General features: G+C 52.9%; 3 protein-coding genes across 3 annotated transcripts; 1 reads left to right on the forward strand and 2 right to left on the reverse strand.

The window, feature by feature from the left end:
- Positions 1 to 1,431: 1,431 nt before the first annotated feature.
- Positions 1,432 to 4,555, reverse strand: ISF_01383 (Fungal transcriptional regulatory protein; the record flags this gene model as incomplete). Its single annotated transcript, XM_018844990.1, has 6 exons — positions 1,432 to 2,503; positions 2,554 to 2,969; positions 3,028 to 3,169; positions 3,227 to 4,164; positions 4,326 to 4,351; positions 4,477 to 4,555. The coding sequence occupies 6 exons, from the start codon at positions 4,553 to 4,555 to the stop codon at positions 1,432 to 1,434; spliced, it is 2,673 nt and encodes an 890-aa protein (XP_018707756.1).
- A 4,641-nt stretch (positions 4,556 to 9,196) lies between these two features.
- On the forward strand, positions 9,197 to 11,580 carry ISF_01384 (Dynamin, GTPase domain protein; the record flags this gene model as incomplete). The annotated part of the gene is made up of 3 exons (XM_018844991.1): positions 9,197 to 11,059; positions 11,126 to 11,366; positions 11,414 to 11,580. 3 exons carry the CDS (start codon positions 9,197 to 9,199, stop codon positions 11,578 to 11,580), a joined length of 2,271 nt encoding a protein of 756 aa, XP_018707757.1.
- Positions 11,581 to 11,884: 304 nt separating this feature from the next.
- Positions 11,885 to 12,784, reverse strand: ISF_01385 (NAD(P)-binding domain protein; the record flags this gene model as incomplete). Its single annotated transcript, XM_018844992.1, has 1 exon — positions 11,885 to 12,784. One exon carries the CDS (start codon positions 12,782 to 12,784, stop codon positions 11,885 to 11,887), a length of 900 nt encoding a protein of 299 aa, XP_018707758.1.
- Positions 12,785 to 13,124: the final 340 nt, after the last annotated feature.

Raw genomic sequence — 13,124 nt, forward strand, 5'->3', positions numbered from 1 at the left:
CAAGATCTTCTTCCTTCAGCCTTGTTTGTCAAAACCCCCCTTGCCGCCAATACATCACATCGCAACACCCACACGATGTGACATGACGTGCGTCCGTGCCTGCCCTTCCAGGGTATCAACCATTCATGTACACGGATGACCAGGAAAATTCCGAGGAGAAAAAAAAGTCTCGGTCGCATTGTCTATCCGCCACTGGTTCCGGAAACAGTCAGCACTTAAATCTTCATACGTGGCCCTCTATCAAGGTAAAGAAATGCACAAAAAAAAAAGAATTCAAAGTCAAATGCACGAACAAAAGTCTTGGCAATGTAGATTCGTTTATTCATTCCTTCTCTCGCCAATCTCTGCCATATCGGTGCAGCCAAGTCACCGTGGGTGTAAGCGGGCTCCGACCTTCTCCCTATCCTCTCACGAGCCTCTCTCTGCAAACTTCAACGCATGAGCATTGCTCAAAAGTAGACGCATTTTTATGACCGATATTCCAGCGCGACGTTGCTGCATGTGCTGCAACTGGTCGAGGCGGCCTTCAAAGCTTGCTTGCCTGCCTCCCCTGTGCCTCCCTTGTGCTTACTTACAGCTTGTTGAGGCTCCTCTGATAATCACCCCTGCCACCTATCGTCCTTCGTGGCAAGTACAGCCGTCCAGAGCAAGGCCTGGACTTTATCCTTATTCTACAACGAACCTTGCTGCCAGGCGCAGGACCTCCCTCCAGATCATGGATCGCGACGCAGCGACATAAATAGTAAGAGGATGCATGCTCTCTCCACTACACAATTCTTCCCGTCTATTCCGAAACAGCGCTCTTCGATAACCACGAGGAAGCTGCGTTTGCGCGTAATGCACCTACATGCTCACACGAACGCTATTGATGCAACAAAATGGATTGCGCCAGTATGCAGGTTCAATAGTCTAACTGTATCCAAAATCCCGATACAAATGTCAAATATTCCTCAGAGCCCCAGTCGGCTCAATAAAACGCCGCCCCATGCATGTCGTAGCAAATAACAAGAACTGTGTGCAAGTAGTGCTCTCTCTAGTCTCGAGCAGCGCCTCTGGCTGATCCCTGTCTTCAGCTCACCAGCATGAGGCGCTGCTCAGCACGAAACACAGAAATGGGTGCATCAATAAACCAGTCAAAACGTCATCTGTCAGCCTCATAATAAATCTCTCCGGCCAGCCCGGTCTCGTCCAGCCGATAGCCACGACGTGGCGTTGGAGCAATCAATCCCTTCCGCCTTCCTCGTTAGCCTCTTGGCGCTGCTGACATGCCTTTGTTAAGCGTGGCTTCACGCTTAGACAGTTCCGTGTCAGCTGCGCTGGATTGAATGCCTTCCCACACTTGGCTGATTCGGAAACGCCTCTAACTGAATGAGCAGCTAGGCCCCAGCATTCATCAATCGACACAGCTCACTTGCGGCAAGCTTCTTGGCATCAGCTTGGAAGGAGCATATTATCAAACGTAAACCATGGAGATAGGTCTGGCATGTTCCAAGTAAGCAGATTCGACATTTCGTCGGCCGTTTTGATATAATCGTCGATAGAGGGCTGTAGCATAGCTCCGTTTTGCGCCATGACACCCGCCGAAGGCATGATTTGTAGAGGCGGTCGCTGCGATGGTCCAGGTGCTGCTATGGGGCCCATGTTTCCATCCATTACCATGGGCACCATTCCATTGAACGGCGCAGCATTTTGGCTGTGTGCGCTCCTCGGTGGAACGTTTCGGCTCGACTGCGTCATCGGTGATGGGTAAGTGTTCGAGGACGATGGTGTTTTCGGGCTATGTGATGCATGCGAAGCTCGTTGTAGCTCGGATCGGCCTCGTCGGAACGGAGCGAGTCGGGACAAGTGATGCATGTCAGCAGAACCAGTCACTTCCGACTCGTCAGGCGTTTCCCCGCTTGGTGCAAATTTTTCTGCGATTTCTCGGAATCCAAATAGCGTGCAGATTGGAAGCAGCGCCCGGAGAACCGAGTTTCGGGTGGCCGTGTCTCGGCTAAAGGTCTGAAGGCATTCAATGTTGGTGCCGAGATTGGACTTGGTCTGCTGAACGATAAACGGACTATGGTTAACAGTGGCGGCGTATACAAGCTGCACTTTGGATGACTCGAACGCGGCATCGACGCAGAACAAGTCATCGAAAGCACTTCGTCCCATGTACAGAGCTCTGCGGAAGAGCTGCGATACCTCCATGGCGTGTTGTCGGCAAAGATCCTGACACTTGGTTTTAAACGCTTCCGGCGCAACCTTGAAGTCATTCGACAATGGAAAGTTGAAGCCGGCTAGCGACGTCCGTGTCAGGTCGAAGATGACTGCGTGCATGAGCAGATGCAGCACAAATACAGCCCCCAGGATGTTGTCTTCTCTGAGAATGTACATGTTGATGTCGGTTATAAGGTATTTCTCCGGAAGTTTGGCCAGAATGGTCTCGAGGCGGCTAATAATCTGTAGGAATTTCGAATCATTGTCCCAAGCCTTGCTCTCTTTTTCGGGTGTTCGGATGAGGCTGCTCCCGTCAGTACTGCTTAAATACCAACAAGATGTTACTCTACTCACTGCATAACTTTGGATCGAAGCCGTAATATCAAGATCGAAAGCGCTTGGAAGTCTAGGTGCGGCACCACATCCGCCAAATCATTCCGCTCAATGTCTTCGAGGAAGTATGGTTGCGATGCTGTCTGGGATGTAAAACTCTGCTCGGGACAGGGCAAAGGAATCGCAGGGACGTCGTCTCTCCAGCAGAGATTCTTTTCTACGCCATTTCCGACGAGCACATCAAGGTAGTAGCATGCCCAGACAAGCCGAATCTCGCTCTCTCGTTCCATGATTTCAGTCGGGGTAGCATCGGGGTCCAGAGGTCGATATGAGTCTAGGCTCAGGAGACGAACCATGCGGTACAAGACGGAGATGAGAACAAACACCATGGCATTTTTATCCTCACGGAGACTGTAGTCGCATAGCAACACCATGGTCTACTCAGAATTTGTTAGACTAGTTGACACAGGGGTAAGAGTCGTTGCGTGGTCATACCATAAGATTGTGTACGTCGGGCGTATGAAGATCGCGCATAGCATCCTGTCGAGCTTTGACGGCCCATTTCTCGCCCGGGACTTGGTTCGCGTCGACAACCATTGGCTCACCACATTCAGCGACATGGTCAAAATAGAGATGCCTGTGGTTACGGTTAGTCTAACTGGACTGGCCACGCAAAAGCTGCCGACGAACGTACCGGGCACCGAGAGCGCACATGACGTAAAGCAAAGGCTCTCCGTAATCTTGTACAACACTGTCCTGATCCAGCGATTTCATAAACGACGGCTTGTGAATGAAGGAAAGATTTCGTAGAGGAGCGGACCGGTTAAAGTACGTCTTGATGAGGATTTCACGGAAGCCGCGATTTTCAGGTAACCGTTCCGAATAGACGCCCTCAGGTTCTTGCGCGAGGATGTCAGGGAGGGGGCCTTTCGTTTTCAGGTTCTGCTGTGGCTGGATGTGTTGTTGGGATGGCCGTGGCGGCTGCTGATATTGTGGAATGCTCGATAGCGAATGCGGCGGTACCTGATGATAGCTGTCGTGGGCCATGGGTTGATGGGTGTAATTGCTTAACCCATTTGGTAGGGCATTGTGGTTGTACATGTGGCTTTGTGTGTTTGTAGGTTCTTGATGATGACGAAGCTGTGGTAATTGGTACTGCGCCTGCTGATAGTTCATCGGTACCGGTGGCTCCTCTGTGTGGGCATTTTGTCGGTTGAGTGGCTGGAACTGCCGGTGGTCGGGCTCGGGTCGTATAGGGTGCATCTCCATAGGAGTATAGGTATCGCGCGGCTCTGGTTTCGTTGGAGTGGTGCCATGACCTTGTCTGCCAGGGGATAAGCTGCCGCTGATGGAGGGCTCACGTTCTTGTTTGCCGGGGTAGGTGCATGTGAGGTTGCGCAAAATGCAGCGGCGACAGGCAGGACGGGTCTTTGTGCAGCGATGCTTTGATGCGCGGCATTCCTCACAGGAGCCTACTTTGCGTTTTTCAACACCGGCGGCACGAAATATATCGTCGGCAGATTTCTGCAGCTCTTTGCGGGATATGAATTCATTTTCGCGGTCGTATCTGGGGCAAGGAACGCCAAGGCGCAAGCAGTTTCGGCAGTCGGGGAGGGATCTATCGCATCGGACCTATCAAGGAAGTGTTATTCAAGGCCCATATCCATTTTCCATTCTCCTCTTAATCCTTGAGGCCGTTTTGCAGTCGACAATGGAGAGTATTGATGGAATCGGCTGGGCAGCGAGGCTGCCGGGGGGATAGAGACCGGACGGTCGGGTAGGTGACGACATACCTTGCGGGAACGACAAATGAGGCAGGCTACAGAGGAAAAGGTAGGAACCATGTCAGTAAAATACAAAGGAGGATAAAAATCAAATGATAAAAGAAATGATAGTGAATTAAGTAGGAGCGGATCTCGTTGGCGAGATTTCTGGGGCACTGACCGATATCAGACTTGGGGCTGTCACTGGAGGCTGCGGCAGTCGCAGCCTGCTCGGATTCATCAACGGCGGTCGCAGGCATAATGGTGGGCGCAGCAAGCAAGCGGGCGGCAGTTGCGCGCTGAAATGGCAGACAAAGGCAGAGACGGGTTCGGAGATGCGACGGCGATGAGTTAGAGGTTCATGATGGTGTGCGCGACCGAGGAAAGAGAGGCATGATCGAGCAGAACGGGCGCCGATGGAGAGAGAAGGAAAAAGCAAAAGGCAGGCTGCTGTGTATGAGCGGCAAAAGAGGAGCTGGCAGCTCTGATGCGGCGGGCGAGTCAGCCTCTCCAGTGACGGGCACAAAAGGCTTAGTAGGTGTGAGCGAGCAGGCGAGAGGGAGTGAGAGGAGAGGCTGGGCGGAGAGCAGGAACATCCGAGTGCCGGGCGATCCCTTGGAGAGGTTGGCGATTGGAAGGTGGCCTCCTCGTTAGTTTGTGTCAGGCAGAGCGGCAGATCAAAGGCGAGGATACGGACGAGGGCAAGTCGATGGATAAAAGACCTGGGTATGATGGATAGGTGGATGTGCTAGTTAGCTAGATGGGCTGGATATGGTTTGTTTGGTGGATTATCGAGTGGATGTTGCTGGTGGGTGAATGGCCATATGCGGTTTTGGTGTGGCACTTGTGTGAGAGAGAGCGGGCGTGGAGGAGCTGAGCTGGCTGGTCTGATGAGGCAGGTGGCCAGTTCATTTATCAGGGCTCGTCGCGTTTTGCTTCTTTCCTCGGCGACTGCATCCTTTGAAACAGCGAACAACCGAGGGCGTCTTGTCGAAATACAGCTATTGCTGTCCAGCACGTCTGTGCTGTGTTGAGGTTCGTCGCCGGCGGCCAAGGCTTTGGCGGGAACAGGAACGAGTCAATAATACCTCCAGGCAGGGCTCGCAGCGGAGGAGAAGATTACTAACCTGGGGCCTGGCAACATTTTTAGTGACCCATCTCAATTGAGGCTAGGGATTGACGGGCGACAGTTGAATAGCTAATAAACAGTTTCAGCGGGTTGCCAGCTGGATGAATGGATGGCGAGAAGCCGCAGATAAATTTCTTACAGGCTTGGTACATGCATTGTGGCTGGTGGCTTGAGGCGAAGGATTTCGCTTTGTTGGGTTGCACAGCGAGCTTACAGGGAAGGCTTGCAGGGGCTTCAGTGCGAATTGCGCTGACATGGCAGGGCACAGGTACCTGGCAACGACGAGAACGAGGCGTCCGGTAATTTAGCCCATAATCCGCCGAGGTAGTAGCAGCTAATAACACAATAAGCTTTGAGCCAGCAGGTACACTATTGAAAGAAGAGACCATGACTTATCCTCACTTTGCATCCGTCCGTAGTCAACTTCACAAGGCAAGGGTTTGACAGGTACCTCCCCCGGTTTGCATGTGGCCGGCTCCGGGCTGCATGATATAAGATGGGACCCCGTGCAGTGTCAATTACTCTTAATTCCAACCTAATAAGCGTATTAGGCAACACTGTACCACTAGACAGCGTCTCTCCTCTGCACCTCACGTCACAAACAGGCCGCCACCAGCACAAGCAACCTGGCATACTGCAGTGCTGCTGACAGGCTTACGACGTGCAACGAACATCAAATCCCTTGCGCCTCTGTCCGCTGCCCACAGCAAGCCACCCGAGGCCGATGTTCAACAGTGGACCCAGGCAGCCCCATCCTCCGAATCAGGTTAGCGCACGACTTCGAACCTGGCACCCTGCAATAACTAGCAGGGGAATCTACGGATAGACAAACTGGTTCCTGATGCAGAATGTTGGAGATAGAAGACAAGAGAATGGAAGCTCGCGAGTTTACTCCTCTTTCTTTGAAGGCCTGAGATTTCAAGTTTACCGTTCCAAATAATTTCCCTGAATCGACCGCCCTTCACGTGCTTCTCTACACCTGCGACCAGCAAACAGGGTGCACTTGTCAACCGAGACAAAATCTTGCCCCAGCCCCACCAACTAACATTTTTAGTCAATTCAACCAGTCTTCAAGCTCCTCCCCAGCTTGCCTGCTCCTCATCGCTCGATAAACACATTGCCACCGACGCAAAAGGTAATGATTCGCCCCTATCAGCACGGATCTTATTTCGGTCTCTGTCCGCTGACCAGTCATCTAGTCTCCCCTCGCTTCTACACCGACATGACGTCGGCGCCGAAGGGACCTTGAGCCGCAAGCGAGACACACAAACAGGCCATTCGAGCCTGCTCAATCCCGCCCTGCGTCGTGCATCTCAAAAGCTCAAGGACCATGTGCACCCTAATCTCGGCCTGAAGCCTGTCCAAGCGTCTCGGCACCTATTAGTACACGATGCATGACACCATGTCGCTTGTCGCGCGGGTGCAGTGCCACGGCCCAGAAAATAAACTATCAGTAATGCTCATTGCTAAGGAGGGCGACCACACGACTACCTGACCATTCCACGATTTGAATTCGTCACCAGGAGACGAGTTCGTTCGTGTCCCTCTCCGGCCCCTTGTACCGCTCACCATCTCTCACGAGTCACCATTAGCCACCTACCAGTTCGGTCCGAGTCATTCCCATCGCTCATGTTTCACTGGCCGCAGCCGCTCAGCCTACGCATCGTGCCATGACCTGGGCTGCCCGCTCAATCTACTCAGTGGCGTCCTCTCCTCTCCACCTTCAACACTGGCCACTTACAGTATGGATCATCACGATATGTCTGCGCGAGTCCTAAGCAGTTACTAATAGCCAAGGCAACCCAGCTGGAAACAGGAATGTTTTCTAGGGTCCATGAGCTCCTGAGACGGGGCCCTGTCTTGCTGAATACCATGCCATGTGAGCATTGTGCAGCCATAACGCCTACTTGCATCGAAATGGACGTACACAGTTGGTCTGTTTGCAGCCTTCTGTTGACTTTTTAACCTGCTGCTGGTGCTAAATTCCATCGCACAGATGAGCAGGCGCTGATCGAGCTGTTCATATCCGTACAAAATTTCCGTCTCCGAAGCTACCTATGTAAAAACCCATGCCATGTCTTGCAACTTAGCTGCCAGCACGGTCGTAAGCTTTATCCATCACCTTATTTTTGTTGCTTGACGGCCTCATTAAATCCTAGTACGTCCGTAGCCCCGCTCCGTACACCACACACAGATGCCGACGTTGCTTTTTATGAGCCGGTTGGCGATGCTGGATCAGCTGCTGCGCTTAATTGGGTTCTCGTCTTTTGTCATTGCCCGTGGCTGCGTTCTGCAGACGCAACTGCAACTGCGCTTGCCCAAGGCGGGCCTTGTGCAAATTGAACACTTCCTTTGCGTCTATTCATTCCTCTCACGAACTGATGTTGAGTGATTGCTGGGAAATGCCAGCCCGTGACCTTGCGACATGTGTTTGTTTTCGCTTCTCAAATGCTACCGTTGTCTTGTCTCGCCAACGGAAGGATTTCCCCCAAAATCTCAAATCTTCCCCTGCACCCAACGCTTCTTTGTTCAGCGCGGCTCTAATTTTGGGACCTGTCCTTCAGTAACTTGAACGCGACCTGCCCGTTCTCGCCGTTGCTAAATGTTTCGAAGTCGGCCTTTGTGTGGCCGCGGCCCATGTCCGGCACGCAGTGGGATTGGCAGTAGCTGTCGACGCGTTCCGGAGAGTCACGGGCGACCCTGTCGCATTTTATAGGCGTGTCTTTGCGCGTCTCGCATTGCTGAAACCTGCTGTCCTTGACGCAGCCGCAGCTGTACTGCACCCTAATGATGCTGCACATGGCGCGATGGTTGTCGGTGGCGAGGATGATATGGGATCTATGTGATAAATTCGAGAGCGGAGAGGGGAGTTTTGAGATGAGATCTGCCCTTTGTCACTGTTTTTCTGGAGTATTTTTAGGAGAGGCTATCGTGTGAACCTGTGAGGGGGCTGTTGAGAAGGAGCGGAAAGCTGCAGGCCAGCTTAGTAAGTGCGTGGCACAAGCAGCAAGCATTCATCTTGCATAAGAAGAACCAACTGGCGAGCAGCAGCAAGACGTTACGACGAGGGAGTCCTATCAGGTAGAGGCAGCATAGTTTTCCTAGCCATTGCTTTGGCCATCAAGATCGTTCATTTATCGCCCAGTCTCTAGATCACGATGCAGTGCTGGGTTTATTCTTACCCGTACCCTATTCTGTAAAGTCGTTGCGCGGAGACAGCACGCCAAGATTTCACCGGCGTTAGAATTCAGGCACTCGATTTCATTGTAGTCTATCCGTAGATGTCCCAGAGTTACGGTGAATAGGGTCGGGAATGCATCACGCCCAGAAAGTGCGGCTGCAATCACTGCAACCGAACTCAGCGGTTACAGCGTTGTCGTTAATTCGTTTGAAGATCTGCACTCGAATTTATGCCAGCATAACTTGTAAAGTCTCAGAACTGCAGTGAATGGAGTCGGGCAGCAATGCTCAGAAACTGTGGCTGCATTCACTGCAGGCCCAGCACTGCTCAGCGGCTACAGCGTTGCTGTTAATCGGATTCGGCCAGCCAATCAACATACAATCATAAAGACTCCTGTCTCAGTTATTCACTCTTTCACAATCACCCGCTCCTTTGTTTATGATTGCCAGCGCAGTAACTGCAGACTGCAGATTGCAGATTGCTACCTGGTGGCCGGCCTGCGTCTACTTAACTCAGAGCAATCCCCGCGCTGCTGTGGAAGAAACCACAGCCTCCTTCACAACTCACTCACTCCGTCACCCGCTTACACCGATGAGCGAGGCAATGAAATCGCTGACGGCGCAGGGCCTGGAGCAGCTATGCTCCAGGCAGCAGCTGCACCTGCTCAACGCCGTGGACTCGCTCCGCTCCCAGGGCGTAAGCCACTACATATCACTGCCACAAATCATCGTGTGCGGCGACCAGTCGTCGGGGAAAAGTTCCGTGTTGGAAAGCATATCCGGGGTCTCTTTCCCGGTGAAGAGCAGCTTGTGCACCCGATTCCCGACCGAGCTTATTCTCCGAAAGACGGCCTTTTGCTCCATCAACGTCTCCATTGTGCCGCATCATTCTCGCAACCAGGCCGACAAGGAACGCCTCTCACAATTCAACGAGAAATTGCTCAACTTCAAGGACCTGCCAGCACTGATCGAAACAGCAAAGACTGCCATGGGCGTGGCAACGATGGGCAAGGCATTTTCCGAAGATATTCTGCGCGTCGAAGTAAACGGCCCGGATCGCCCGGAGCTCACCATTGTAGATCTGCCCGGTCTCATTCATTCAGAAAATAAGCACCAATCTGAATCAGACATTCAGCTCATCAAAAACGTCGTGCAGGGCTACATGAAAGAGTCCCGGAGCATCATACTGGCAGTTGTGTCAGCCAAGAACGACTACGCCAACCAGATTGTCCTGAAGCTCGCTCGTGATGCCGATCCTAGAGGGACACGGACGCTAGGGGTTATCACCAAGCCGGACACTCTTATCCCGGGATCTGGGAGCGAGGGCATGTTTGTCTCTCTGGCCAAAAACCAAGATGTCGAATTCCGCCTGGGCTGGCACGTGTTGAGGAACTGCGATACCGAGGCAGAAAACTGGACGTTTGAGCAACGCGATGCCGCGGAGCTTGAGTTTCTATCATCAGGTGCCTGGGCAGATCTTTCTTCAAAAGACTTGGGCATCAAGTCCTTGAGGAGCCGCCTGAGTAAAGTCCTCGTACGGCAGATCGCCGCTGAACTCCCAAACCTCATTGAGGAAATTGCAGAACTGTCTTCCCAATGCCAGAAACACCTCGAAAAGCTTGGTTCTCCCCGCACCACCATCTATGAACAGAGAATGTATCTCATCCAGATCAGCCAATCATTCCAAGTCCTGCTTCAGTCGGCAACTCATGGAACATACAACGAGCCGTATTTCGGGGATTGCATGTCATTGACCGGCTACCAAAAGCGCACCCGAGCCGTTGTTCAGAACCTCAACCGACACTTTGCAGAAGATATGGCCCAAAATGGTCGACGGTACAAAGTCGTGGCCCATGTCGATGGTACAGACTCGGAGTGCAGCGAGCTCTTGACCCGTGCTGATTACATTGAAAGAATTGTCTTGATCATTCAGAGCAGCCGGGGGAGAGAGCTACCCGGCATGTTTAATCCTATGATAGTGACAGAGCTCTTTAAGGAACTCTCGTCGCCGTGGAGCAAAATTGCAGAAAGCCACATACAGGAAGTTTGGAGGGCGGTTCGGCTGTCGTTGAGCCATCTTGTGGCACACATCGCCGAGTCTACGACTGCCGAAGCGATTTTGAATCGCGTTCTTGAGCCCAAGTTGGAGTCCTTCCGGAAACTTTTATATGAGAAGCTTTCTGGTATACTAGAGCCACACCGCAGCGGACATCCCATCACCTACAACCACTACTTCACAGAGACTCTGCAAAACATTCGTCAGGAGCGCGAAAGGTCACGAATCACAGCTTTATTGCAGGAGGAGTTTGGTCTGTCGTCAATGGCGAAGAAATCTCATTTAGTTCAAGCAATTGAATGTAATGGTTTGATCGACCGGCTTGTTGCGCCCCGAGAGCCAGATATGGATCATTTTGCAGCCTCTGAGGCGCTGGACTGCTTGAAAGCGTATTATAAGGTGAGGTCTCCGTCGAGCGCCTACAGCCCTATCTGTCCTCTTGCAATTAACTTGTCTGGCACTTAGGTTGCCGTGAAGCGTTTCATAGATGACGTCGCGGTGGAAGTTGTTGAGACTTGTCTCTTGGAGAAACTCGGCGAAATCCTCGACCCAACCTCCATCATCAGGATGAGCGATGCTGAAGTTTCTGGCATCGCGGTGGAGACGGAGCAGAGTCGAGGCACTCGCGAAAAGCTCGAGCGGAAATTAAAAATACTCAAGAGCGGAAGTGAAACTTGCAAAGAGTTTGCAGCACTCTATGTTAACGGTACGGTTCGCACCCAGCTTGCCCGCGACGTGGCTCACACCCTCTAGTCTGGGACATTGCTGAGGAGGATACCGAGGCAATGGCCGATCGATCCATCGAAACTGGAGGAGCGCCGACTTGGACACCTAATGGCGACCAAGAACCTGTCGGTGCAGCTATTCCGGTCTCCGCCTCATCGGAGAATCGGTTCTCGGGGGACGAGCAGGGAGCCTGACCTTGCTGTTGATTCGAAGACTCGTCAGATGCTCGATGTTGAAGCATTGAGAAATGAGTTAATGTAATTAATAAGAGGCATACGAAGAAGAAGAGTAAAGCGCCTGCGCACGCTAAAGTCTGTACCTAAAGAGCTGGTCGAGAAGTTTGTGGAGGGACAGGATATGCCTCCTAGCCAAGCGATGTACACCAGTTAACACACATTCGCAGTATAAATTGTAGCGGAACAACCTCGCCTGTCCTGAGAAGCAGATGATGAAACGTAATTGTATTATTTATATTCTATGTTCTACTTGAATGTCCCCTCACTGAAGAAGCTTCTTGTACTGCTCCAGAACAAACTCCTCCGAGCTGTGGCCGAGGCCGAGGAGCTCATTGTCCGACTTGGCAAAGTTGCCGCCGTAGCCTTCAGCAATGAACGACTTGTGGATGAACGGGGCAATGTTGTCAAATGTGAAGACGCCCTTAGCCAGGCCCTCGCCGGCGACCTTGACGAGGTCGTCGATCTTGGCGTAGCTGACCTCCCAGGGCTTCTCCGGGGCGGCCTGCTTCGCCAGCTCCAGCAGGCGCGCCTGCGAGATCTTGATATCCTCGAGGAACACGGCGCGGTTCTTGGTCTCCTCCAGGTGATCCGGGATGGCCGCCAGCGCGCGGCCCACCGTCTCCAGGTTGGTCGAGCTGAACACGGCCTTACCGTCGTCCAGCAGCGTCGGCTTGTAGCCCGCGACGTTGAGCACGAACTGCTTCTGGATGCCCCAGTCGAGGAACGGCCCGTTGTAGACGAAGGTGTACGAGATGAGGCCCGCGGCCGCCTTCTCCTTCAGGTGCTCCTCCACCTTGACCTTTTCGCCAAAGACGGGGATCTGACGGGCGAGCGGGTTCTCGATGTCGCAGCCGAACTCGCTAGGGAGGAAGCGGCGCACGCCGGCGGCGATGGCGGCGTCGATGAGGGTGGTCTGCAGGGAGGCCACCTCGGCGGGCAGCGTGGAGATGACGACGTCCTGGCCCTTGAGGGCGCTGGTCAGGGCGGAGGGGGAGGAGAAGTCGACGTCGACGACCTTGACACCGGCGGGAACGGCGGACTTGGAGCCGGCGCGGCGCAGAACTTGGAGGTTGTGGCGAGAGGCGGCGAGCTTCTCAAGGGCGACGGTGCCGACGCTGCCGGCGGCGCCGACAAGGGTGACGTTTTGGGCGGGAGAGGCCATGGTTATGGGTATTTGAGTGTGCGGTGTGTGTGTGTGTTTATGCGTTTCGAGTTGTAGTGGAGATGTTGCGTGGTGTGGGTTGAGTGTGCTTGTTTTGCTTGATGAGTGATGAGTGTTGATGATGGTGATGATGAGAACAGACAGAGTTGAAGGGATTTAGCATCTCTTTCTATAGACAATTGCCAGCAAAATCTACGCCATCGATAGACAAATTGTACGACATATCTTAATAATCTGCGCAAGATCGCCATTGCATCCGTGTATCTCGTCTGGCCGCATCTCCGCCAAGAGACCCAGATTTCCAACGGGCGGCGGCGCCGTCCTACCCTGTTCCTGGGGG

Source organism: Cordyceps fumosorosea (genome assembly GCF_001636725.1).
Source record: "Cordyceps fumosorosea ARSEF 2679 chromosome Unknown scaffold_2, whole genome shotgun sequence".
In the NCBI taxonomy this organism is placed as follows: Eukaryota; Fungi; Ascomycota; class Sordariomycetes; order Hypocreales; family Cordycipitaceae; genus Cordyceps; species Cordyceps fumosorosea.